At 39.7% G+C, this 26,741-nt stretch overlaps 1 protein-coding gene across 4 annotated transcripts in view; it reads right to left on the minus strand.

Annotated features, from left to right (window-relative positions):
• Positions 1–1,442: 1,442 nt before the first annotated feature.
• The window catches only part of IWS1 (interacts with SUPT6H, CTD assembly factor 1), a 41,167-nt gene continuing 15,868 nt past the window's right edge, over positions 1,443–26,741 (minus strand). For 2 of the 4 annotated variants that reach the window (XM_047083028.1, XM_047083027.1), the window contains exons 3-14: positions 24,127–25,276; positions 22,525–22,717; positions 21,924–21,981; positions 15,998–16,095; positions 15,250–15,400; positions 14,613–14,695; positions 12,903–13,032; positions 11,915–12,032; positions 10,154–10,265; positions 9,545–9,601; positions 6,415–6,526; positions 1,443–1,813 (exon numbers count right to left, since the gene is read on the minus strand). In XM_047083028.1, the coding sequence (XP_046938984.1) occupies positions 1,682–1,813; positions 6,415–6,526; positions 9,545–9,601; positions 10,154–10,265; positions 11,915–12,032; positions 12,903–13,032; positions 14,613–14,695; positions 15,250–15,400; positions 15,998–16,095; positions 21,924–21,981; positions 22,525–22,717; positions 24,127–25,276 (2,394 nt within the window). In that variant the 3' untranslated portion in view covers positions 1,443–1,681. Of the gene's footprint in view, positions 1,814–6,414; positions 6,527–9,544; positions 9,602–10,153; positions 10,266–11,914; positions 12,033–12,902; positions 13,033–14,612; positions 14,696–15,249; positions 15,401–15,997; positions 16,096–21,923; positions 21,982–22,524; positions 22,718–24,126; positions 25,277–26,741 lie in introns of those variants that run through there. The other 2 variants (XM_047083029.1, XR_006962659.1) reach the window with 2 other exon arrangements.

Here is a 26,741-nt window from a genome sequence, read left to right on the forward strand (position 1 = left end):
TTTCATGTTTTTTTGAAAATCCAGGTTGTCAGAAACCCTATTCCAATTTGTATGAGTAGAATTTCTACAATTAAAATGAATTACTGGTGGGGTGCCTGGGTGGCTCAGTCGGTTAAGCGTCCAACTTCAGCTCAGGTCACGATCTCAGGGTTTGGGAGTTCGAGCCCACATCAGGCCCTGTGCTGATAGCTCAGAGCCTGGAGCCTGCTTCGGATTCCGTGTCTCCCTCTCTCTCTCTGCCTCTCCCCCACTTGTGCTCTCTCAAAAATAAATAAAATGTAAAAAATAAAAAAGAATTACTGGTTCTTGGGTTTAGTCATTTTGACTAATTAAAGATTCTTCATAATTAAATCTAGAGACTACTAAAGTAAGTTCAAAGTATCACAAAAACAAAATACAGCCACAAACTATAATTATCTATCCCAACTGCCCAACTGCCATCAGTAACTGGCACAGTAATTTTCAGTTATATCCACATTTCCTCTAACGGCAGTATTTCTCACCCTGTTTTTCATTATAGCACCCTTCCCAGGAGAAAACATCTATGTAAATTAATTAAAATCAAGTAATTAAAGTTTCCCTAACAAGACAAACAGTAAGAAATAAGATTTTGTTGGTATTTCCTTTCAACCCCAACTAGGGTACTGCGATTCAATTCTGACGCTAACCACTTGGGAGTTAGCACTGCACTCCCCAAGGTTTAAGGGCTCAGTCTTCCACAATACTGCCCCCATTTTGGATGCCAGCAGCAAGTGGGTCCATGCCCACTTTTAACTAACTGGTTACAAATCTGGGGGTTTCCATGAACCCCTCAGGTTCAAAAATTTGCTAAAATGACCACCAGAACTCAGGAAAGCACTATGTTTATGATCATTTTTATTACAAAGGAAGACCAACGAAATGAAGACACACAGGGCAAGTTCTGGGAGGAGACAGCTTCCACACACTCTCCTTGTGGAATGAAGGCACATCACCATCTCAGCTCAGTGTGCTCACCCATCAGGAAGCCCCAGTGAGCTTCCGGGTCAGGAGTTCTTAACTGGGGTTTCACTACGCAGGCATGATCGATGACATCATTGGGCACGTGACTGGACTCAATCCCCTCACGCCAATCATGCATCAGGCCTGCCCAAAGTCTCAACCCTCAAATTACATGGTGGATCTTTCTGGTAACAGCCCCCACCCTAAAGCTATCTAGGGGCCTACCATGAGCCACCTCATTAGCATCACAAAGACATTCCTACCACCCACACGGTTTAGAAGCTCCTTGTTAGGAACCCAAGATAGAGACCAGACAAATTCCTTATTATGCCACAGTCAGGTAGGCTGAACACGGACAGTTTACAAACCACTGTAATATTTAAGACTTTTTTCCCTCACCAAAAACCAATTTTCACCCCCCACTGAGAATGGATCCTCTAAGACAATGAAGAGACAGCCCCCCAAAACCAGAATGGAACTTTATTGTGTAAAGTTTATAGAAGTATGAGTAGTAGTCTTCTGTACAAAGTACACAACAAACAGTTTTAAATACAAGTGAGAGAAATGCAAGTCCTATGACATTTGATACAAGCAGAAGCATTTACAGAAACACTAAAAAAAAAAAATTTAAAATATCCTCTTCTTTCTCCAAAGAGTCCATTGCGCATTTCTTAGAGATGGGGACACATCCCAGGCAAGGTCACAATGGCATTTTATTGCCCTCGATGCTGATTTTCACTGCGTGTGCAGATCTGCTTTTTTTCCTGATATCTGTGAACTTTCTCATCTGTTTATCCAGTCGACTGATACCCTTCTTGGAGGTCCCCTGAAACTAAGAGTGGGGTAAAAATTAAAGAGCAAATTATTGAAATACACAAATCCAGTTTTGCCTTTCACCTCTGTTTGTCTGAAAGTTAAAAAGGGCTCTTATCTCTGGAATAATCAGAGATATTAATCTGCTTTGGTGACCTCAGGAATAGAGCAAGCGTTAGCAATGTACACGTTAAACGCTCTCAATGAAGAGTAACGAACTGTGCCTTATTTTAAAATTTTGCCTCAGTCCATAGATATCTAGATGGAAGAGGGACGATTTAAACTACGATCCCCCCTGCAATTCCATCAAATTAGATTCTGACTGTATGCTTTTCCCTTTCAAAGGTCAGCATGGAGCTGACAGCTTGTCATATTCACCTTCAAACAGTGCCGGCATGAAGAATGACTGATCTTCTGAGGCAAGGAAAGTCACCTGAGAAAAAGCATGAAGCCTGATGAACGAGGTTAGAGGATGAGTAAAGCGAACCCGTCAGGCGGTGGAGCTCTTGTTTCAGACTTGAAGTGAATCTCTGCTTGGCCTCAGCAGGTTCTGTAGCCCTGGGCAAATCTGGCCCCTGGTCTGTACTTTCGGGACCGCCAGGAGAGGTAAATGAGGTAATACCGTCAAATACTAGCACACAGTCAGTGCTCAAAATAAGTATCAGCTGTTACCATCATTACCACTACTTTGGGACGGATCAGATTTATGATAAGTATACTGGATACAAGAAGAAAAGTAAATTAAGCCTTGGATCCAAGGGGCTTACCACTTCTTGCATCTGTTCCTGCTAGCCTCTTAGTTTTAAGATTTGGTTTTGGTTATTTTTTTCATTATTTGAAACAACTACGCATCTTGAAGAGATGCAGTCTCCAGAAATCGATACTGTTAGAAATGCTGAGAAGGTCTGCCACTTCTATCAAAGATCAGAGCCAATTCTTCTTGTTGACTAGTGTTACTGACAATTCTGATCTTTAAGAATGTTGAGTGGTTTATAAAGAGAGGAGTTTTTCTAATTCTTCTCCCCAGATGTTTACTACTGAATCATCTGTGCAGCTCAATTCTGAGACTGCTAAAAGAAGGGAGGGCCCAGAAGACACTCTGGGGGTGGGGCCAGTGTGGGGATGTTCCTTTGAGCTGGGGAGCCCCCCAAGTCTCACTCCACCTCTAGACTCAGCGTGTACCTCACACAGGAGCTCCTGTCAGTCTTGAACAGGAGCCATGTAGATCATCCACCCTAGATTTTCTGAAACAATCCCACGTCCAAATATTATTTTATATCAATTTAACACTTGGCACTAGGACTCTGAGTTAGCATAAATATTCATTACCAGATGAGAAACAACTATGCTTCTCTCACGCTATCGAATCCCCAGATTTCCTAGACGGTCCTAGATATGTGACCTCCTTTCAGACAATGTGCCCTGATTCTTAGTAGTTAGTCCACATCAGAAGCCTTACCTGCTCAGATCTGCACCAATTACTCAACTCCCAGCAGCTGTACACACCAGCCAATACTGTCTCCCAGGACCCTGACAATCTGAGCCCTCTAGCCTCCTCAAATGGGACATACCCAGGTGACACGAATCCACTCCTACCTAGTCCTGTAACTTTTCAGACTTGTGGCTGGCAGATGCCTAGTTTCCCCAAGCCTGGAAACACACAGGATATAGTACCTAACATGCCAAATTCAGTGATCTCTCTCCTGATTCAACTCTGTACCACTTCCTTAGGACAGTAAAAGTGTATGCTGCACTGTTTTATCAGAGAAAAACCAAAAGCAGCTTAAAAGATCAGCAAGATAGGTTTGCTTTAAAAAATTATGGTACGACTGTATTTGGACACAATATTAAGTCACTGAAGAATGTTTACTCAAATGAATGTTTACCGTGTTAAGTAAAACACAAATCCAACAAAGTATAAAATAACAATTTTGCATAAAATTTGAAAACAAAAATACCAAAGCACAAAACCAGCAATGTTTATGTACAATATAAAGAGGACAAAAAGGAAATAACCCAAAATGTTAATATTAAGGTGTGGTGGAATTACAACTGACAGTAATTTTATTTGTGCTTTCTGCATTTAAAAGGTTATAAAAAAACATACATTGCTTTTTGTCATTTTAGTGTTATCTTAAAAGCACTCCATGGAATAAATTAACATATAAACATACAATGTAGTATAGGTTACTGCATTATTTAGGAGTGAAAAATCAGAAACCACAGAGGAATAAATAAACAAATTATATATTCACATGATAGACTATTAGGCATCCATTATAAGTGATAAAACTATAAGGTGGTTTAACGAGGAGAAGTGACCAAAATTATATACAGAATAATTGTAATTATATGAAAGTTATCAATAGAAAAAAAGGGCAAAAATGGTATCAAACTGCTTTTGAATTGTGGGCAATTTCCCTTTCTAATCTCAAATTTTTCTATAATTACAACCAGAAAAAAAACCAACTTTGAAACATTACTGGAAATACATTTAACACATCAAACTGTTAATAGTGGGGACTCTGAGGAAGAGCAGGGTTTTGGGGATGGGTTATTCTATAGTCTTTTATATTCACTTATGTAATTTCAAAGATAAAAATGACATTTAAAACAACGAGCATTTCATTTGAAAGCCATTTACTCACTCCAATTTTCTTCTTGGAAAATACGTTTTCTAATAGTACTCTTCGTGTCTCTGTGGTTCGTGAAAGCCCTGAGTGAATCTGTAAGGATTCATCCTGAACTGGGGAAACGGTATCAGGTGGTTTAAGGACAACATCCTAAAATGTAACATGAAACCACCAGCTTTCTGGATCATGCCGTATTTGTTTTCTGACAGAACTCTATCAGCCAGACTCAGGCCTAGGTAAATACTGGCACATTATGACCTGGGGGGTGTGGGATGAAGGAAAGGAATTCAGCTTAAGTTTCCCTCTCCTCCTGCTGGTCACTTCTCTCTTCCCGCCTCTCCGTCACATACTGGGAGAGGAGGGCACATGCCCTTCAAAACACCAACAGGCTTCCAAAGAAGAGTGGCCACTGAGACTCTGTATTATAATTTCTTTGCCAGATTGTGGTTCTCAATTCTCAAAAGTAAGTATATTGGGGAGGAAAAACTACCAGGGAGAGGGATAGAAAGAGGGAAAGACAGTGAAAACCAGGTAAAAGAAAGAGGGGTGGCTGAGGGAGAGAAGGGAGGTCAGGGGACATTTTTATGGGTAAAAGTACAAAAAAGGGGCGGGAAGTTACGAAAAAGTTCTTGGCTCTGAAGCAGTAGTGCTCTTCTATCTTCCAGCTATTCTCAGTAAGAAAGAAAGGGTGTGCTTTGTTTTGACTGCAGCTGAACAGCAAAAACGAACGCGCACAGAGGTGAGTGTAGTCCGTGAAAAGAGCTGCCCAAGCAGGGGTCCCAGAGAAGTCACAAGAAGGCAACACACTCAGACTCTTCAGAGCACCCTGCCACAAGGCACTGCTGTTAACCTCAGAGCACAGCAGGGAGTGAGTCTGGCTGCAGGAACGGTCCCAACTCTTTCATTTCTGACCATCAATCAAATTTATCTCCTAAGAGTTCAGTGCAAGGCTTTATGCACTGGGCCCTCAAATGCACACAGACAATGTGGGAAAAAGCCACCTCCCTTCCACTAAGAGGCTACATTCACATTCACATGCCTGTAATGCAGACCGCTATGATCCTGGACCCTAAAAAAGCATTTTCAATAAAAATGGGTAAGAGGAAGACCAAATGCTCATCAGGGACTTAATTATATATGAATTCCTGGGGTACCAATAAAGGAAGCGACTTCCATATCCATTTCTAAACATTCAGTAGGACTTGAAAGTCACAAAGTGTTTGTTAAGTTCATTACTTCAGTAACTAAAAGTGGGCCAGGCCTTTTCTGGTTAAGAAAGCACACGCACACTTGTTTTCACTCTAGCTGCTGACAATTCAAGCCCATGCACAGAGCATGCTTCCTTGGGGATACCTCCCGGATACACTCTGGTAGGGCCAGGACTACAGGGGCATCCTGTTGCCTTCAATGCTGAACTTGACAGCACGGTGCACTTTGCTGAGTCGTTTCTGTTCTGCAAATCGCCTCTTATGCTTTTCCAATCGGCTTAGGCCCTTTTTAAGAATACCAGGCTAGAAAGAGTGGTTTGAATGGAGAATAAAAAGAGATTACTGAAGAGCAATGTAGATCACGGAGTAGTATTTACAATGATGACAGAGGAAGTATCTGCCCTAAATATTTCACAACAGAATTACTTAAAACAGCTGAAGAGAAAGGGCGGGGGGGTTGGGGGTGGGGGAAGACTGCAGAAGCAGGGGAGTTGTTTCTCATGGCTCTAAAAAAATGACTGCATGAAAACACTCTAGGCTTCAAGATTCAGTTGAAACAAAGGGATTAATGAGAAGAAACTTCCTGGCTGGATAATGTTGCTTTAAGTCTGAAGTAAAGCTCACAAGCAATGAGTGATCTGGCTAGCTAAGAGGCCAGAAAACAGCTCTCTTTAAATGAGATAAACCTAAGAGCTGTTAAGAGTTATTACACACGGAGTAAAAAGACAAAACAGTAACGTGCACTTGAGATCCAGGTTGCCATTTCCCTGCTTGCTTACCCTGGATGACTCCATTTCCACATTCCACTTAGGTCTGACAACGTAGTCCTTGTTTGAGGGCATGGGGACCCTCGCACGGGCACAGAATCCAGGATCTCCAGGTCTGAGAGCTCTGAGGACAGGAAGAAGAGCATGCTGTCATGCAGCACCCCCCACAGCTGGGCCCAGCTGATTTAACTGCGCAGGTGCCTCAAACCTCTCTGCCTCCCCAGGTCACCCAAAGTGCCCTCTTTGCTGTCTTAAGCTGGCCTCGCTATCACTCACATTTACTCTAAGAATTCTTCCACTTCCCTCCCAAAGCTGAATTCCTCTGCATTTTCAGGATTCCTTCTAGCCTCTCCTCAGCTTCACAGTCAAGCCTCACTCCTTTCCAAGGTTGCTTCCCACACCAGAACCCTAAATTCCAATTCTCTAGTCCAGTGGAGCTCCTCATAGGTTCACTTGTCACGTGAAAACTCAAACAGCCAAAATGATCCCTCAAGATGGAGTATGCCTATAAAGCAGTTTACGTGGTTTTGTATATGCAATATAGTAATTTTTGTTTCTTGTCTTTAAAAGTTGAAATAATTATAGGTTTACATGTGGTTTAAGAAATAATACAGAAGGATCTAGTGTCTCTCCCAATGATAACAACATGCAAAACTATGCTACAAGAACACAACTGGGGCACCCGGGTGGCTCAGTTGGTTGGGCATCTGACTCTTGATCTTGGCCCAGGTTAAATCTCACAGGCATGAGATTCAGCCCTGCACTGACGGCACAGAGCCTGTTTGGGATTCTCTCCCCCTCTCCCTGCCCCTCTCTCGCTTGCGTGCTCTCTCAAAATAAATACTTAAAAAAAAAAAAACCAACAACGACAAAAAAGAACACAACTAGGGTATTGATGTTGATACAGTCCACCAGTTTTTATTTACATTTTGCCATTTTTACTTACGCTTATTTGTATATTAGTGTATTTACAATTTTATCACATGTGCAGGTTCATGTATTCACAAGGGACTGTCCTGGTGCCCTTTTATAAAAACACATCCACCTCCCTACCCCATCTGCCCAGCCTCTAACCCCTGGTGACCACGAATCTACTCTTCATTTCTGTGATTTTTGCATTTCAACAATGTTATATAAATGGAATACACTATGTAATCTTTAGAAACTAGCTTCATCCACTAACATAACCGTGAGGACCCATCCAAGTTGTTACATCTGTCAATATTTTGTTCCTTTAAATGCTGGGTGGTATTCTATAGTATGGATGTACCACAGCTTAACCACTCACTTCCTGAAGGACATCTGGGTTGTTTCCAGTTTTGACTATTATGAATAAAGCTGTTTGCTCATCTACGGGTTTCTGTGCAAACACAAGTGTTCATTTCTCTGGGAAAATGCCCAGGAGTTTTTAAGTGCTGGGTCATACCGTGGCTGCATGTTTAACTTTATAAGAAACAGCCAAACTGTTTCCCAGAGTAGCTGTATCATTTTACCCACAGCAATGTATGAGCTACTTTGAGCTACTTTCTCAGCAGCCATGCCAGCATCTGATGGTGTGACGTACAGTTACTTTTTATGTACACATTTGAGACTAAATTAAGACTAGCATCCTTCAAAACTAAGGCCTATTTGTAAATGTCTCGGCATTCAAATCACTCAACTTTTAGGTAGCCGTCCATCCCTAGGGGTAAATGGAGAATGGGTGTGGATAGGTTGGTGTGGGAGAGAAGAACAAAAAAATTCTAAATTGTTTCTATTCTCTTGTACGGAGTTTAATCTGTTCTTTTTTTTTTTTTTTTTTTAGTTTAATCTATTCTTAACATCAAGCTTCTACAATCTTCAAAAACGTGAATAAATTAAGTGGCTAGCCAAAGAAAATTCTCATAACCTATTACCCCCTGAAGCTGGCGTCTGTCCCATCATCAAACCTATCCCTAAACCAACAACGCCAAGCACCCTCCAGCCCCTCTCGCTCTCCTCTTGCAATCTGGGTGCTGCCTCACTGCCAACACTCACTGTACAAGCCCCTCTGCAGCATCTGCCAACTTCCCATGCCCCTTGCCACTGCCCCTTTCTAGCATGGCCTCCTCCCTTCCCTAGGGTCCTCTCCAACATGCATGACAAGTGTACTCACTTGCCTTCACTGGCTACACCCCTTTCCAAAGTGGCACAGTTTATGGTTTATTTTCTACCCTATACTTTCTTGATTCAACGACCTTGTCTGTGGAGATGACAATCAAATTATGTCTCCAGCTCCAAATCCAAGTTTCAGACCCATGATACTTATAGGAATATCCATCCCATTAGGTATCTCACGTTAACTACACTCAATCCAGAACGCACCTATGTCCTCAAAATCTGTTCTTCCTCTCCGTTTGAGCAAATGGTTATATCACTGTCTCAGTTACTTGCAGTAAAATTGTGGTTGGTGTCTTCAACTCTAGCCAAACTCCCCACCCACAGAGTCACAAACTCTTGGCAATTCTGCCCCTGCTAATAATAAGTCTTCTAACCTTCTGCTTCCCCAATACCACCTTAGTTGAACTCTTTCACTGCCTTCAGTTCCTCTGCCTTCCAACCCACCCTACACCACGATGCCGGCAGCATCAGCACTCCAAATCCAATCTGACAATTTCCCGTCTCTGCTCACTTTCTACAGAATCACAGAAGTAATAATTCCTCACCTTCAAAATTTGGCCCACATCTACACTTCCAACCTTATCTTCCACCATCTCAGGCACCAGACTACTACCCAACCACTTCAGTCTACTTGCCATCCCTTAAATGGGCCTTGCACAATAACCCCATATCTTCATGTAAGCTCTGCCCTTTGCCTATAATCCCTCTACAGACATTTTTATGAGCATGGACTATCTTTAATTCAATTTTGTATTCCCACAGCTTAACAGAGTCTAGCATGGAGCAAGCAGCAACAAAATCTTTACTGAATGAACTATTTCTCAATCTTCTATCCTCCAGAGTACCAGTGTATTTGGGGATATTCAATAAATGCTAAACTGAAAATCATCCCCCACCAATGTGAACATAACATGGTCCCCTTTGTAATCTTTCTTAAAACAAAGCAGCAAGCAGAAGATTTTCTACGTGACATCTAAGAAGAAAATACAATAAGAAAACTTACTTTTCTTCTCCTGTCAGCACCTTTTCCAGGTCTCTTCGGGGTGTCTGGCCACCAGTGCTGTGAAAAAAGTAATCCATGAGATACCAGGAAGGTCAGAATCATTTAACAAAAGAACAGCAAAGCCAACTTTTAGACCACAGGTAGTTCCCTTACACCGGATCTGGGATTACTTCTAATCTTGTGGAAGTACTACTCTTTTTAATGATCATTTGTATACCAGGTTTCATCATGGGTAAGTAGTAATTGCCATTTTTGTCACTTATAACCCTGCCATCCTGGATGCAACTATATCCGGTTTGTTGATACAAAATGAACCAGTAACAATTTTTTTCTAAGAATTTGAAAATGGGCCTGAGAAAGGGAAAGGTTTTTTTGTACAAGCAACCTTTGAAACTGTGGCAGATGCCACATTCCATCAGATGGAACCAAAAAAGGAGGGAGTGTGGGCCTTCATGGTAGAGTACCACATTTAAACTAAAAGGGTGTGATCTACACAGACATATCAAGGTGACAGAAAAGACAAAATGCTATCATCTTGCAGGATTCTTATTGATCTTATTTACAAAACAACGGCATTACTGCAATAATATTTACTCTGCTTACTCATACCTGTTCATTCTCCGTCGTTGAGGCATTTGTTCTAGATCTCTCTGCTCTCTTTCTTCTCTTGTCATACCTTTGTAGTTTGAGGTAAGACCAAATATAGGCCGAGACCATTCATCTGTCACAAGGAAAAATCGATTGTTTAGACCACAAAACAGCATTTCTGCTACCATTCCCTGAAACAATCACACCCCAGCGTGATGTAACATTCCAGGCATTTAGAATATTCTTTCCCTAAAGATACCATTGTTTCAAGATCATTTCAGGATATATGCAGCACATAATACCAGTATAATCACCAGCTTCAGCTGATTCAGAAAATTCAGGGTAAAAAAGTCATTCTATAACCACTACAGAGGTTTACAAAAAGTAACACCTGACTCGCTCTGATAGTCATCACTAGCAGTGCTGACATTTCATTGCCTAATTTCTAACAATTTACTGAAAATAGAAAATCTTCAAATTCTTCCACGTTCCTATTTTAACCAAAAACAAGTCAAATTGTCAAATGGTCTACATCTTCAAAAATTGCATTTTAATAGTGCAGTGTAGAATCTAGATTTCATGAAATCTAAGAAAGCTACTACAGGGACGTGACCATGAAGAAAACTACTACATGCCCACTGTTTAGTCATTGAAAGTCCAGAAGTGCCAACTGACGTTTTTGTCCTCAACATAATGTTCCACTTAATACACTATCAAAACAAGCAGGAAAACTTCACACACAGAAGATAGGTGTTATCAAGTAAGAAGGGAGCAGGGGGTCTCAGGGGGCCTATGTATCTTTATATACACAGACCCACCGACCCCACTACTGGATTCAGAATCACTGTTACAGTAAGTCATGGGTATCACTGGAAATACTCTGTTTCTCTAAGCAGAGGGCAAAATCAGAGTTGAGAACTAATGCATAAAAGTTCTCATACAATAGCGCACTACAAATTATTAACAAGATCAAAAATGTAACATTTCTCTGATTTATAACAAAAAATAAATTTCTCTCAAAAAGTTTTGATAATCTCAGAAGTTGAGGAGAAAAATAATTACTGTATTCACATAGAGGAGTAGTTATTTTTTGATATACCCTTGAAGTTTAAAACATTCCTTTCCAACACAGAGCACAGGAAGAGTTAAGGAGAACGATGAAAACACACATGGTTTCATTCTTAAAACTGAAAGATTTCATAAATGATATGGTAACAGATTAGATGAATTTCATCCAGACTCCTGGATTTCTCTGGTATCATTAAATAGAACATGCAAAAGGCTTTGGAGATCATTATAAAAGTTAACAACAATAGCATTAGTGGCTAACATTTCTTGAGGACTTACTATGTGCTAAGCACCATGCTTTATATATATCCTCTCATGTAACTTTTACTTAAGTGAATACATAATTATTTTACAGAGGAGGAAACCAAGGCTTAGAGCTTAAATCACTTGCCTAAGGATATGCAGTAAGGATTTGAACCCAGGTATGACTGACTCTAGGGCCTGTACACTAACCCCTCTCTATACATGCTCTTGATCCAGGCTTAGACAACTTTTCACTTGCTATCTTTAATATCGACAGCATACTTAAATCTGCTGAGAAACATTTGAAGTCTAAGGGTTAAAAAAAAACCTGGTACCTATAAGAAATTACCAAAAAATTTTCTATTCTACTTTATGAACTCATTTTAAATGAATCTTGACAAAAATATAGTTATATATACATGTCTTTCTGATATACACAAACACAACAAACAAAAAGCAAAATGTACATACTGATTAATTTCCCTGCCATATCCTTGTTGGACCTTGATTCCTTGGGGTGTTTATAGAGATACATCACTGCTCGTCCAATCCCACTATGCTTCAGGGTCTCCTGGCTCACACTAGGTAGCTGGGGAACATAAACACATACATACACATTAATCACTCAGAAGCTGGGAGTCCTGCCAATCTACTCTAGAGGACCTCCAAGGTCTGGTTCATTCACAACAGAGTAACAAAAAATCCATTTTCAGGATCTGCAGACATTGAACACAAAGATACTCTGTGTTCACATCAAAAGTTGAGAGTTCCGTATTATACTGAGTCAAAGTAAAACTTAATGTGAGAAAATGTATACTAACCACACTCAGAGGTTAGTAGTTTAAAACAAGAGTCAATACAGGCCTCTGAATCAGTCTGAACCCAAGCATAGCCATCTGCTAGTTATGTGACCTTGGACAAGTCATTTAACTTCTCCAAGTCTTAATTTCCTCATCTGTAGAATGAAGACAATACACCTACCTTGCAGGTTTGTCGTGAGGAATAAATGAACCAAAACATGTATGAACACCTGGCACAAAGGAAGTTCCTTGGGAATTCCTTCAGAAGTTAAGTAGCCTGCCCAAGGTGTCACAGCCACATAAAGGCAGCCCAGCTCAAGACTCACATGCAAGTTTATCTGACTGAAGTTGGTGCCTGTTCTACTTCAAGTGCCTCCCCAGAACATGTCCACTACTGTATGATTACTCTCAGATAAACAACCGCAACTCCAAGATCTTTTTCTTTCAATTCTATAGTTACATGAAATTTTAAAAGGCCTTCCTTTTTATGCGCATTTTATTTGATATGTTCCTACTAAACACATATACATGAAACCCCTGTTCCGACAGACTATGTCAGAGAGAATGTATAAGAACATACGGTAAAACACAGAGGTTGTAATTATACAAACCACAACAGACAATTAGAGGAGCATACAGTCAAATTATCCGCCTCTAACCTCTTGTAGAATCTTCAACAGCTCCTCTCGAATCTTTAGTGCTGGCAAACTCCTATCCGGTAGAGGGGAGAGCCATTCTTTGATGGCAGACATCACACCGCTGTCAATAAATGTTTCTTTAAGGTCTTGCCTGCAGTAATTAAAAAAAAAGTCAAGTCTATGAACCTTGGTTGCACTGTAGCTTTCTCTGGATTTTCTTATATGTTTAGTGAAATTTCCAAAACCTACTTTATTTATTTATTTATTTATTTATCTATCTATCTATCTATTTTTTTTAATGTTTGTTTATTTTTGAGACACAGAGAGACAGAGCATGAACAGGGGAGGGGCAGAGAGAGAGGGAGACACAGAATCCGAAGCAGGCTCCAGGCTCTGAGCTGGCAGCACAGAGCCCAACGCGGGGCTCGAACTCACGGACCATGAGATCATGACCTGAGCCGAAGTCGGATGCTTAACCAACTGAGCCACCCAAGCGCCCCCAAAAACTACTTTTAAAGTTACTCATATACATTATTTCATCCTATTTCAAAAGCAGTATGAAATGTAGTTCCTACTTTAAAAACAGATTTGAGAGGCAAAGATCATTTGTTAAAAACATGAATTATACAAGATAGGTTAATGTTGATATGAATGGTACAGACAGTAAGCTCCAATTATTACAACTGAAAAAAAAATAATAATGTTCAGAGATTCTCAAACTAGTTAGGTGATAGAGAACCCAGAACTGTGCTATTCTTTGCAGGACACCAAGGAGAATATTATTCTCTTAGCAGAAAAAAAAATCCCAAAGAAATACAAATATTTAAATTCCATTTTATGTACAGAATCAATTACTCTATTGACATATTATGACAATATTACATATATGAAATCTGCAACAGAAAACTGCTTCTTGGGATTAAGGCAGCAATTTTCTAGTGGAAAGTTCTAGCCTATGCTGTTGGCTATGGTTAGGTTCAAGGAGAAAACAAAGTGAGTCAGGAATATGAGTACACCAATGGAAGAGCCTCATGACAAGGATCTACCATAAAAAGGTCCTTATTCCAGAAGGACCAGTGACATACTTCATGATAATAACTGGTCATATAAGACTCTACAATATATGTTTCAAGTAGTCCCTCAGAATCTGCTCTGCTCTCCGCCACACCGGTAAAGGAGATGCAACTTTACCAGACTCAAGATAAGACGGTCTATAAAGAATGAAGGCAGTAGTTTATGTGCTTTTCTTTCCTTAGTATCAGTTTGCAAAGGGAGCAAAGGTTAAAGATCTGTGAGGAAGCAACAGATTGTTTGTATCAGGGAGCAAAGGTTAAAGATCTGTGAGGAAGTAACATGATTCAGGAGATTCTATTCATTACTATTTTTCTGTGAATTGATAGAAGACAGTCATTCTTTTTTTTTCTTTTTTTTTTTTTTATTTATTTTTGGGACAGAGAGAGACAGAGCATGAACGGGGGAGGGGCAGAGAGAGAGGGAGACACAGAATCGGAAACAGGCTCCAGGCTCTGAGCCATCAGCCCAGAGCCTGACGCGGGGCTCGAACTCACGGACCGCGAGATCGTGACCTGGCTGAAGTCGGACGCTTAACCGACTGCGCCATCCAGGCGCCCCGAAGACAGTCATTCTTTAACATCTCTAGAACACTGGTACATAGTTTGAATATTATTCCATTAAAAGGAAAAAAGTTTTTCAAGAAAACACAATACTTACTTCTTAAGGTGCATGACCACAGTCGGCAATAAAGTTAATTTTTTCAGTGCTGGCTTTTTTTGATTGTTCAACTGTCTGTCTTCCTATCCAGGAAGAAAAAGATTTTTCAAGCAGCAGTATTTATTGGCTTCACCCCTAGCATAGAGCCCAAGGCAGGGCTTGAATTCATGACCCTGAGATCAAGACCTGAGCTGAGATCAAGAGCTGGATGCTTTACCTGACTGAGCCACCCAGGTGCCCCCTAAACTTTAAAATAAGGCAGCAATTTCGCGGGGTAACAATTTTTTCTACAAGAAAGGATAATACGCTTTTTTGTAGAACCCCAAATTCTGTCAAACCTACAAAACTATCAGAGTAATTAGCCTGACCAATTACAAATTTAGGGGAACAATGTTACTGTTCTTGTTTACTTGGATGCTTTCTCCTATTTGAATTACAGAAAATTTCAAATTCTACCAACACAGAAAACAAGATAATATACTCCTATCAATACATTTATTTCAACAATTGAACACCCATGTTCAGTCTTATTTCAGCTACACGATCGCCAGCTACTTTTTCTTTCCCTTCCCTGAAAAGGCCACACAACAAATCAAGCGAGGAAAGGCAAGAGGGGGCTGGCAGGGGTCCATCTCACCTCGGCAGCTTCATTCATCTTGACGATCATGGCACTCACTACGTCATCGGCGTCACTGATGAAAGTACCGCCATCACGATTCCGTCTGCGCTTGCCGCTCATGCTCTTCTTCCGCTGCAACATCATCTCGAAATCCGACAGAAAGTCCATACTAAGCAGCAACACAAAATCAAGTGAAATACAAACCCCCTTTATACATATTTCCTTTTGTCACAGTTAATAACCACCAACTTTCTTAATTCTAACTCCATGAAATGCTACTTTCTTCTAAAGCGCAAGTACTTATTAGAATTTGGCACCTTTCAAGATACCAGACTTCTCTGAACACAGATTCCAACCGTCTCACAAAAGTATGTGAAATTCAATCGACTAATATTTTGTAGCTAAAACTTTACCTTATTGCCCCTGGGATCCCAAAGTCAGCTTTTCTCTCAAAAAAAAAAAAAAAAAAAAAATGTATTCTAATTATTAGGTTATTTTTCAGTAAGTCAAGAGCTTACTTGGTGAAGGTGACACCATATAACCCCACAAATCAAGACAGCTGAGCACAGGGCAAATGAAAAAAATAACAAAAGTAAACAGATTTTCAGACAGCGCTGTATATAGAGAAGTAAAAGAAAAATGGAACAGGTTCTTTCCTACACTTAATAAGGAACCAAAATAAGAAAAAACAAAGTTTGATAGGTTCTAACCTTCATTTTTTAAGTTCTCTTTAACAAATTAAAAAAATAAAATAAAACAAACTTACTGTTTTCCTCTCTTTATGTTATCATCAGAATCTGAATCTTCTGCTTCTTTTACCTGGATTTCACTTTTTTCCTCTTCCAAATCTTCTTGGTTAAAACCCTAAAGGCCAGGTAAATTTGCCAGGGTTATCACAACTTTCTTACAGATTTTCTTCTGTATAACTGCTCTTAAATGTTTTGCCTTTTTTTTTTTTAATGTTTTGCCTTTTTAAAGTAATACATTCACAAAGAACAAAAATTAAACAGGTATCAAAAAGCATATAGCAAAAAAACTGACTCCCACGCTAGACGGTAGTGTTACTAGTTTTCTTAGGTCTCCTTCCAGAAATAGGCTAAGCCTACACTGATATACCTATTTGTACACATATGTATTTACTATCTCCTTTTATTATATAAATGGCAGCATACTCTACACACTGGGTACAGTACAATGTTCTGCACTTTCCACATTTAACAACACAATCTGGAGACCAATTCATATTGGCATAAAGTATTCTCATTTTTAAGGCTTTACACTATTTCACCCTATGACTGCAACTATAATTTGTTTATACGTTTTGCCACTGACATTTAGGTATATGTATTTGAAATTTTGTGAAATACCAAACTTTCCACAGAAGTTACACTAATTAACTCTCCTTCCAGCAAAGCATAAGTACACCTGTTTCCCCAGCTTCTCACTACTACAGGTTATCAAATATTAATAGGTGCCAATATCTGGACTGAAAACTAAAAGGCATCTTTCTTTGCATGAATAAGGGTGAGCGCCTTTTTTTTTCATGTTTAAAAGCCATTTGTAATTCTTTCTCTATGGAACTCCCAATAGCCTATGTCCATTTCCTGTTGGAGCTTTGTCTTATTGGTATGGAAAGGCTCTTTAAAAATTAGGGAAATTAGCACCTGGGTGGCTCAGTCCGTTAACCATCTGACTTAGCTCAGATTATGATCTCACGGTTTGTGAGTTTGAGCCCCAGGTTGGGCTTGTTGCTGATAGCGCAGAGCCTGGAGCCTGCTTCAAAATCTCTGTGTCCTTCTCTCTCTCTCTACACCTTCCCCACTTGTGCTCTGTCTTTGTCTCTCTCTCAAAAATAAATAAACATTTAAAAAAATAAAATAAAATAAAAATTATGGAAATTAGCCCTCTGTAAATGACAGGGACAGCACAATCCTCACATTTGCAGTTTTGTTTTGTTTATGGTAATGTTTTCCAGGCATAATATTTTATTTTATTTTTATGGTCAGTCTTTTCTTTATAGCTTCTAACTTTCACGTCATACTTAGAAAGACCTTTCCAATGGTTCACCTAGTATGCTGTTTTTCTCACTGAACTCAACCTATAACCAAGCTGATCGTTAACTCTCCAAACTAGAGAAACACATCTTATTCTTGTAAAATGCTGCTTAACTGAGTATGAGCTCCACAAGAGCAATGTCCACGCAATCTGGCATACAGGTTCCCAAATATTTGTTGAATGAATTCTTCCTATTTTCCTTAGCTTCACTCTGCTATCCTGCTACCATCTTAGACCCTAAATTCATCTAGTTTCGCTCTCTTACTTTAGTAATTAATGATGTTTCAATGCAAGACCTGTTTAACGAACATGTCTTTTTTCTTTAATCTTTTTTTTTTTGAGCGAGAGACTGCGAGTAGAGGAGAGGGGTAGTGGGAGAGAGAATCTTTTAAGCAGGTTCCATGCTCAGCACGGAGCCCAATGTAGGGCTCGATCCCATGACCCTAGGATCATGATCCAAGCTGAAATCCAGAGTCATATGCTCAACCAACTGAGCCACCCAGGCAGCCTGACAAGGACATCTTAAATTTCTGGGTGGCAAGGATATTTTGTTTCATTTTGTAATGAAGTTCCAATTTCACTGCTTTGTACTCAGAAAACATTGGCTATACTTTGTAATTTTTGCAAAAGCTTGGTTTAAAATTTATATGGGAATGGGAAAAAGTAAAAGCCAAGGCAATCTTGAGGAATAACAAGCTTAGAGGACATATACAACCAAATATCAGCAGTTCTATATTAACAGTACAAGGATAAAGAGACCAAGAAAACAGAGAAGATACTGCTGAGACAGACTGGAAATCATAGACACTACATGTAATGACAAAGATAGTACTACAGAGGAGCAGGAAAGGATGATCTGGGTCAACTGGATATTCCAAATGGGGTGGGGGGGGGGATATACCTTGACTTTTTTCTTTTTTAAAACATTTTATTTATTTATTTATTTATTTATTTATTAAAAAAATTTTTTTAACGTTTATTTATTATTGAGAGATAGACACAGAGCATGAGTAGGAGAGGGGTAGAGAGAGGGGGAAACACAGAATCTGAAGTAGGCTCCAGGCTCTGAGCTGTCAGCACAGAGCCCAACACGGGGCTCAAACTCACAAACTGCGAGATCATGACCCAAGCCGAAGTCAATCGCTTAACCAACTGAGCCACCCAGGCGCCCCTAAAACATTTTATTTTTAAGTAATCTCTATATCCAACATGGGGCTCAAACTTACGACCCCGAGATTAAGAGTCACATACTCCACAGACTGAGCCAGCCAGGGACCCCTTGACTTCTATCTCATACACACCCATTATCCATTACAGGTGAATTGTACAACGAAATGTGAAAGGTTAAAACAAGCTTCTAGAGAATAATTCAAAGAGAATATCTTTACGACCTTAGGGATAAGCAAAAATTTCTTGGAATTCAAAAAGTTTCACCATAAAGGAAAAGACATGCAAAGTTGATTTATATTAAAATTAAAAACTTGTTCATCAAAAGACTCCATTAAGGATGTGAAAAGGCAAGACAAAGAATAGGAATAATTTTAACTTTTACAATCATCAATCTTTTATATTTGTATTCATATCCAGATTACATAAAAAGACACTCTTCTGTGGCTTTTTGGTCTGCTTGTTCTATTGGCTACATTCCACTCAGAAAACAGATTTGTGTATTTCTCTTTGCAGCTGTCAACTTTTGTTGTGTATATACATTTCAGCTGTCGTAGTATATATACACAATTTTAAAAACTTTTTATTATGAAGTGACCCTCTTTATCTCAAATGTTTTTCTGCCTTGATCAAGGTCTGTCTCTCTGATATCCATCTCCTGTGCCAGTTTTCTTCTGATTAGTGTTCATAGAGAATCTTTTTCCATTCTTTTATTTTCAACTTTTATCTTCTGTTTCATATGAATCTTGAAATGAGTATATAGCTATTTTGCAAAATCCAGTCTGACCATCTCTGTGCTTTAATTGGAGCACTTGATACATTTCAACTGAATATAATCAGAGATGTTATCAAAGCTTAAATCTGCTACCTTTACCATATACTACTTTCCAATCGTCCCCTATTCTATACCTCTTTTTTTTTTTCTCTTGCCTTCTTTTGGATTAGCTTTTACTATTCCATCTTTTCCTCCTTAGGTTGGAGGCTACACATTCTATTAGTCGTCTTAGTGGTTGCTTCAGAGATTACAATGCAAAGTCTACTGACATCCTTTTACATATCTGTAAAGACCATGTCCATTCCCAATTTGTTACTGCTGTCACACGTTTGAAATTTTATACATATTTTAATCTACAATAGACAGAACTTTTTTTTGTAGCATCAATACTCATTTAGATTTACCCACATACTTTTGTTGCTTTTTTCCTCCCCGAGTCCTTGACCTTCCACCTGAGATTTTCTGCCTTTTGTATCTCCTTCAATTGGTATCCTGGTAAGATGAACTAGGAGGGAATCTTCATTCCTGACAAATATTTTTGCTGACTATAACAGAACACTGAGTTTGAAATTATTGGATTCTACTGTTTCTACTAAGAAGTCAGCTGTTACAGTCTAATCTTTGCCTCTCTGAATGTAATATTTTCCCCCTCTGGCTACTGTTAATATTTCCCAGTCTTTTTTGGTTTCTTGCAATTCTACTACGATGTATTTAGGTGTAGGTTTCATCATATCATTGCATTTATCCTGCTCATAATTTGTACTTCTAGAATCTCTAGCTTTATGTATCATTTCCTTTACTGCTTCTGCCACATACATTTTTTTCCTCTCCTAAGATTCAACCTATGTTAAACCTTCTCATGTATAATTTACATTTTATTCTTTTACATATCTTAATTCTTCATTCTAAATAGCTCCTTCTAACCTATCATCCATCAGTTCACTCCTTTTCAAATAAATCTAATCTGTTGTTAAACTCATCCATGGAATTAATTTCAGTTACTGTAATTTTACAGTTTCAGAATTTCTACTCAGTTCTCATTGTTTGCTCTGACAAAATTTCTTACCTTTTACCTCCCTGAAGAGCTTTTTTTAAGGCAACATCTAAAATTCTTATTATCTAGAGCCTCAAGGTCTATTTCTATTGTCTGATGTCACCATTGTTTCTTTTTAACGTTATTGACAATTAGGTACCACATTGCATATCTGATAAACTACAAAAATAATGAGGCCTGTGATGATGCTACCTTTGTCCTGAAGGGATTTGTTTACATATGTCAGGTGCCTGAGAGCAGCAGGCAAGAGTTAAGAGCAAGAGGTTTTCAAGGGTCTCCTAATCTCAGCAGGCTCTGACCTCCAAATACTGTCTCTTGAGCCCAGAAACTGTCAAAAATAGGACCAACCTCGGGGCACCTGGGTGGCTCAGTTGGTTAAACATCCAACTTCGGCTCAGATCATGATTTCACGATTCGTGAGTTTGAGGACCACAATGGGCTCTTTGCTGACAGTTCAGAGCCTGGAGCCTGCTTCAGATTCTGTGTCTCCTCCTCTCTCTGCCCTTTCCCACTCTCTCTCTCTCAAATATAAACAAACATTAAAAAAAAATTCTTTTTAAAATATGACTAGCCTCTCAGCATGAACAGGCAAACGTCCCAGAAAAAGCATTTTATTAAAAATTTTTTTTTTTTCAACGTTTATTTATTTTTGGGACAGAGAGAGACAGAGCATGAACGGGGGAGGGGCAGAGAGAGAGGGAGACACAGAATCGGAAACAGGCTCCAGGCTCTGAGCCATCAGCCCAGAGCCTGACGCGGGGCTCGAACTCACGGACCGCGAGATCGTGACCTGGCTGAAGTCGGACGCTTAACCGACTGCGCCACCCAGGCGCCCCAGAAAAAGCATTTTAAATGCTGAGCTTATCTCTTTTCTTTTTTAACTGTTCATTTTTAAAATTATTTTTTGTTATTTTTTTATTCTCAAGTTAGTTAACATACAGTGTAGTCTTGGTTTCAGGAGCAGAACCCAGTGATTCATCTCTTACATAAGACACCCAGTCCGAGCTTACCTGTTTAGGTATCTGTCTTTTGCTAGCTTTGGGCTTAGTAATTCTTTGTTACCTTATTCCTCTGCTGATGAGATTTTTAAGTATTTTGTCTAGCTTTTCTAGTTGTCCTTAGCAGAAAGGTTGGTCCAAATTACCTAGCCTACCACAGCTAGAATCACAAGTTCCATAAGTACTGTGAATCCTTCTCTTCAGCATTATAACGTACCTTCTGTCATCTCTTAACGTGTTCCTCCCAATTAATTCAATTTTGCCTGTTACTTTCCTTCTATGCCTCTGTATACACTTTTATTCCACTTTCTGAATCCTTTCTTCTCGATTTTTCTACTGAATACACACTTGTTTTTTGTTTTTTTTTTTTTAAAAAAACATTATTGAGAGAGCGCAAGCAGGGGAGGGGCAGAGAGGGGCACGGGGGATCTGAAGCGGGCTCTGCATTAACAGGCTGACAGCAATGATCCTGAACTCACAAACCTCAAGATCATGAGCTGTGCTGAAGTCCGATGCTCGACTGAGCTACTCAGGTGCCTTTACATACCTGTTTACTTCTACTTATTGGAATTACCTATTTGGGAACCACTGTCACAGAAATAGAAAGAGCATATTTAAAGAAATATCTCCATCTTATACTTACTGTAAATTCTTCTTCCTCTTCATCACCAGATTCTCCAAATATGTCTGCAATAAGATTTCTAGAAGAGAAGGAAATCATTTGCTTTCTTCTCATTTACACAGGAACCACAAAATCTTTTTCTAACAAGATACAATTTACATATCATCAAATGTGCAGATCTTAAGTGTCCGTTTCAGTGGGTTTTGAGAAAAGACAACATTCACATAGCCATTACCCTAATCAAAATATAGAACAACTTGATCTCTCCAGAAAGTTCATCCCTTTCCAGTCAATACCCTACATGAACATCTTAAAGCCAACCACCATTCTGATTGCCGTCATCACAGATTAATTTTGCCTGCTCTTGAACTTCACATAAGTGGAATCAGACATGTCCTCTTTTTCTTTCACTTAATATTCTGAGATTCATCTATGTTATTTATAGTACATAACAATAGTTCAGGAACTGAAATCCTGAATCCCCCAAAATCATGCAATCGGGCAGGATATACTGTATCACCTCCCAATAAAATTTTAATACAAGTTTAAAAAACTTAAAAGACAAACCCCTCTCTACCACCTCACATGAACCCTTGAAAACTCACGTTATGCTGTCACTTACTCTTCTTCGTTCCCCGACTCACTATCACTCCCAAACAGATCCTTCTCTTCGTTCTTCTTATCAGACAATTCTTCTTTTCCTGCTTCTTCTTCACTGTCAGAAGCTAGAGTCTTCTCTCTCTTGCCTGGCTTATCTGATACAACATCACTGTCAGAGTCATCTGCATCAGAGACAACCCGACTCTTCTTTGCTGCTGTGAAAAAAAAGTTCAAAATATCCTTAATCTTATTTGTCACGATCATGGTATTACTAAGAATAACATGTGCTTTTAAAATGGCAGTACTCAGCAAAAATCAAAGGGCTCCTAACACACAGCTTAGAATAATAATTAAAAAGAAAAATAACTAGGGGCACCTGGCTGGCTCAGTCAGAGGAGCAAGAGACTCTTGACCCGAGTCATGAGCTGGAGCCCCATGCTGGGTGCAAAAATTAAATAAATACTTCATTTAAAAAGAAAGGTACTAAAAGGTTCAGAGTCATATTACAATTATCTGTTATTGTTTAGGAAAAAGGGGCCAGAAGATGAAGAACGAAACTGTCAACATAAAAGTGGGCATCAATAGGCACCTTTCCTTTGGGGGAACAGAAAAACTGAAGACTGCAATGATATGCAGAATTAGAGTCCCTTCTATTTTGCTGAGTATTAGCAGCACTGAAAAGGTTTAGATATTCTTTTATGGAATCCCCTTACTTCCTGATCATCACTGGTCGGTTTGGAATTTCTCATCTCCCCCAGTAAACTAGCTGGCACATGTGTGAGGCTCTTTTTCCTTCTCCTATAACTGCCAGGTCATAAGGAAATATGTCTTCTCCCCACTCAAAAGTAAGTTTCATAAAAAAGTAATCAAGGGGTATCTGGGTGGCTCAGTCGTTAAGTGTCCGACTCTTGATTTCGGCTCAGGTCATGATTTCAAAGGTCATGATTTCTCACTCGTGAGGTTGAGTCCTACATCAGGCTCTGCGCTGCCAGTGCAGAGCCTGCTTTGGATTCTCTCCCTCCCTTTCTCTCTGCCCCTCCCCTGCTCATGCTCTCTTAAAATAAATAAACATTAAAAAAAAGTAATGAAGTGAAAACTATTATCCATGAAAATAGGGGCCCAGCTAGCAAAGACTGGAAAGAGACACGGAGTCTCTAAATACAGTCCCTCACAAACTTCCTTGTATTTGGCAACTATCTGACGATGTTTAACAAGACAGGTACCCATGGGAGCTCAGTCACTATCTACATGGGATCTAACGGATTAACTGTCAGATCCACAGCCAAGTCTGCATCCAGCTGGGTTTGCACATAAACAGATTTCTTTGAAATATTACTCTTCCCCACAGAAAACTATCTTTCATGTTCCCATGGAAACTCCATTAGTTTACTGTTTTGAACCAGTAAGACCTTAACCAATGCTCCTAAAACAACTCAAAGCCAATTTAATACTAAGATCGGCCCCTGAAAACCAAGCAAAACTAGTGTCCTAGTGATATTTTAGAATATCAAGTTGAATGAGATAGTAGAGATCTAACATTTCAGAAACACACAGCGCTTCAGTCACAAGCTCAGACAAGAATGAAAACTATGCACAAACAGTTCAAAAAAGGAAGCATCCTTACATGCTTTCTCTTCATCTTCACTGTCAGAAAGCACAGCAGCTTTTCGCTTTGCTACTTTCTCCTCTTCCCCGACTTTTTCTTCATCTTCGTCACTGTCAATTTTTGGCCTTTTGGGTTCCTCCTCCTCACTGTCTGAACTCTGGATCCTTTTTCTGTCTATATGGCTATCTGAACGAAAGGAGTCCTTCTGCATTTCTGCATCCTCTCCCTTGTTCTCCCCATCGCTGTCCTCGTCCGACTCTGGCTTCTCTTTGTGCCTGGAGGCATCCTCAGTTTCGGAATCACTGGCGGGTCCCTTCTGAGGCTCCTCGCTCTCAGAGTCACTGACTCGGGGCTTGGGAAGCTCCTCGTTTTCTGAATCACTGGCCTGGTTCCTTGGGGGGTCCTCACTTTCCGAATCACTGACACGGGGTTTGGGAAGCTCCTCATTTTCTGAGTCGCTGGCTTGGTGCCGTGGGGGTCCCTCACTTTCCGAGTCACTGACACGGGGTTTGGGAAGCTCCTCATTTTCTGAGTCGCTGGCTTGGTGCCGTGGTGGGTCCTCACTTTCTGAGTCACTGACACGGGGTTTGGGAAGCTCCTCATTTTCCGAGTCGCTGGCCTGAGTCCTCTGAGGCTCCTCACTCTCCGAGTCACTGACCCGAGGCTTAGGAAGCTCCTCACTTTCCGAATCACTAATTCTAGGCTTGGGAAGCTCCTCGTTTTCGGAATCACTGGCCTGGTGCTGTGGGGGCTCCTCACTCTCGGAGTCACTGATTTGAGGTTTTAGAACATCCTCTGTTTCAGAGTCACTAGCAGGACTTTTGGGGAGCTCTTCCATCTCTGAATCACTGGCAGGATGCTTTCTAACATCTTCATTTTCTGAATCAGTTGCGTGCCCATTAAGAAGGTCCTCATTTTCCGAATCACTGACAGGTAGCTTCCTGGTCTCCTCACTCTCAGAGTCACTCGCACGCTGATGAGTGTCCTCATTTTCAGAATCACTTGCAACAGGCTCTGCATGCTCCTCAGATTCAGAGTCACTGTCCTTTTGCCTTTGAAGCTCCTCACTTTCAGAGTCACTGGCATTAAGGTTTGAGGGGTCATCATTCTCAGAATCTGTCACATGATGTCTTTTGTTGAGGCCATCCTCTCGATCACTAGGTTCATTCTAAAATATCAAGGGCAAAAAAAATTAGTAAAGTGCAAGAAAAACGTTTAGTAGAGAAATGTTAAAATTTCTCAACATTTTTTCAAATACAGGAATATGCACACGTCAAAAAAAATTCTTGTTCCACACCTATATAGAAACACCCCACTTTAAAGAAGACCATCTACCTGTGAAATGGCTAACATGGTTTAGATCCCATAATGGGAAAAGATAACCAGTTTTCAGCAAAACAAACGTGTAAAGCATGCCACCAGATTACTATACAGGAGGCTTCTATCCTGAAAAGCTAGCCAAAAAAAAAAAAAAAAAAAAGCCTGACTTTTCCACATAATTCTAGCTCCTAAAAATGTATTTTTCACAGAAATACAAGCAAACATGTACCCAACTTCTTTTTTTTTTTTTTTTAAATATTTAATACTAAGAGAGAGAGAAAGGGGTGAGCAGCAGAGAGAGGGAGACACAGAACCTTGAAGCAGGCTCCAGGCTCCGAGCTGTCAGCACAGAGACCAATGCAGGGCTTGGACCCACAAGCCATGAGATCAGACCTGAACTGAAGTCAGACGCTCAACCAACTGAGCCACCCAGGCGCCCCTACATGTACCCAAGTTCTTCTTAAAAGAAACACTCTTGGGTTCTATAAAGTTAAAATTATTTTAAGGAAAAAAAACTATGAAACTTTAAGGGTGAAATGATATGCAGGGCATATTCTCCCAGGAGAATCTGAACAAACAAGGAGAGGGGTAGTTAGTTCACACCGACTAAGCACCTAGTAACAGCCCAACTCCCAGGCGGCTCTCTCCTGCTAGTTCATTTACTCCTCACAACAGTACTTTTCACAATAACAAAACTGAGGCTTGGAGCAGCCTGGGTCATACACCTAGTAATCCTGGTACAAAAGTTTAAGTTTTAGGAAAAACGTGATATAACTATAGCAACATAATGTTAAGAGAAATAATCTGAGAACAGAGAGTATGAACTTGATATATGTATATTAGAACTACATTTTTCCAAATGTAAAGAACAAGATATAAAATTATATATACACCAAAATACTAGTAACTGGAATCTGGGAGATTTTTTCTCATCTAGTATTTGAACTTTCAATAACATGGTGATTAATATTGTTTTAAAAAGTGAAAGTGTTTCTGTGACTTTTCCCCATTAAAAATGTTCTGAGCCAAATATTTCTCTTTAGAATATGACTGACATTACCTGAAATTACCAGAGATGAGTTTTCAAGGAGCAAAGAATTTTTAATAATGTTTATGCCCACCAGCATGCTATGAAATAATTCAGTGACAAGATAAATGGCAAGAAAAAGTCTTCAGAAAACTTGTCCTTTAACTTGCCTCCAGCTCATTTAAAGTATGCTGTGATAGACTACAAAACATTATACAACAAGCTTTGAAGCCTAAGTTTGAGGGGGTTTTTTCTGTCCATATTTTAGGACCATCTCGACAGCACA

This window comes from Lynx rufus, unplaced genomic scaffold (genome assembly GCF_022079265.1).
Source record: "Lynx rufus isolate CCGP_SWC_20201006 ecotype Redwood Valley unplaced genomic scaffold, mLynRuf1.p SCAF_2, whole genome shotgun sequence".
Classification (NCBI taxonomy): Eukaryota; Metazoa; Chordata; class Mammalia; order Carnivora; family Felidae; genus Lynx; species Lynx rufus.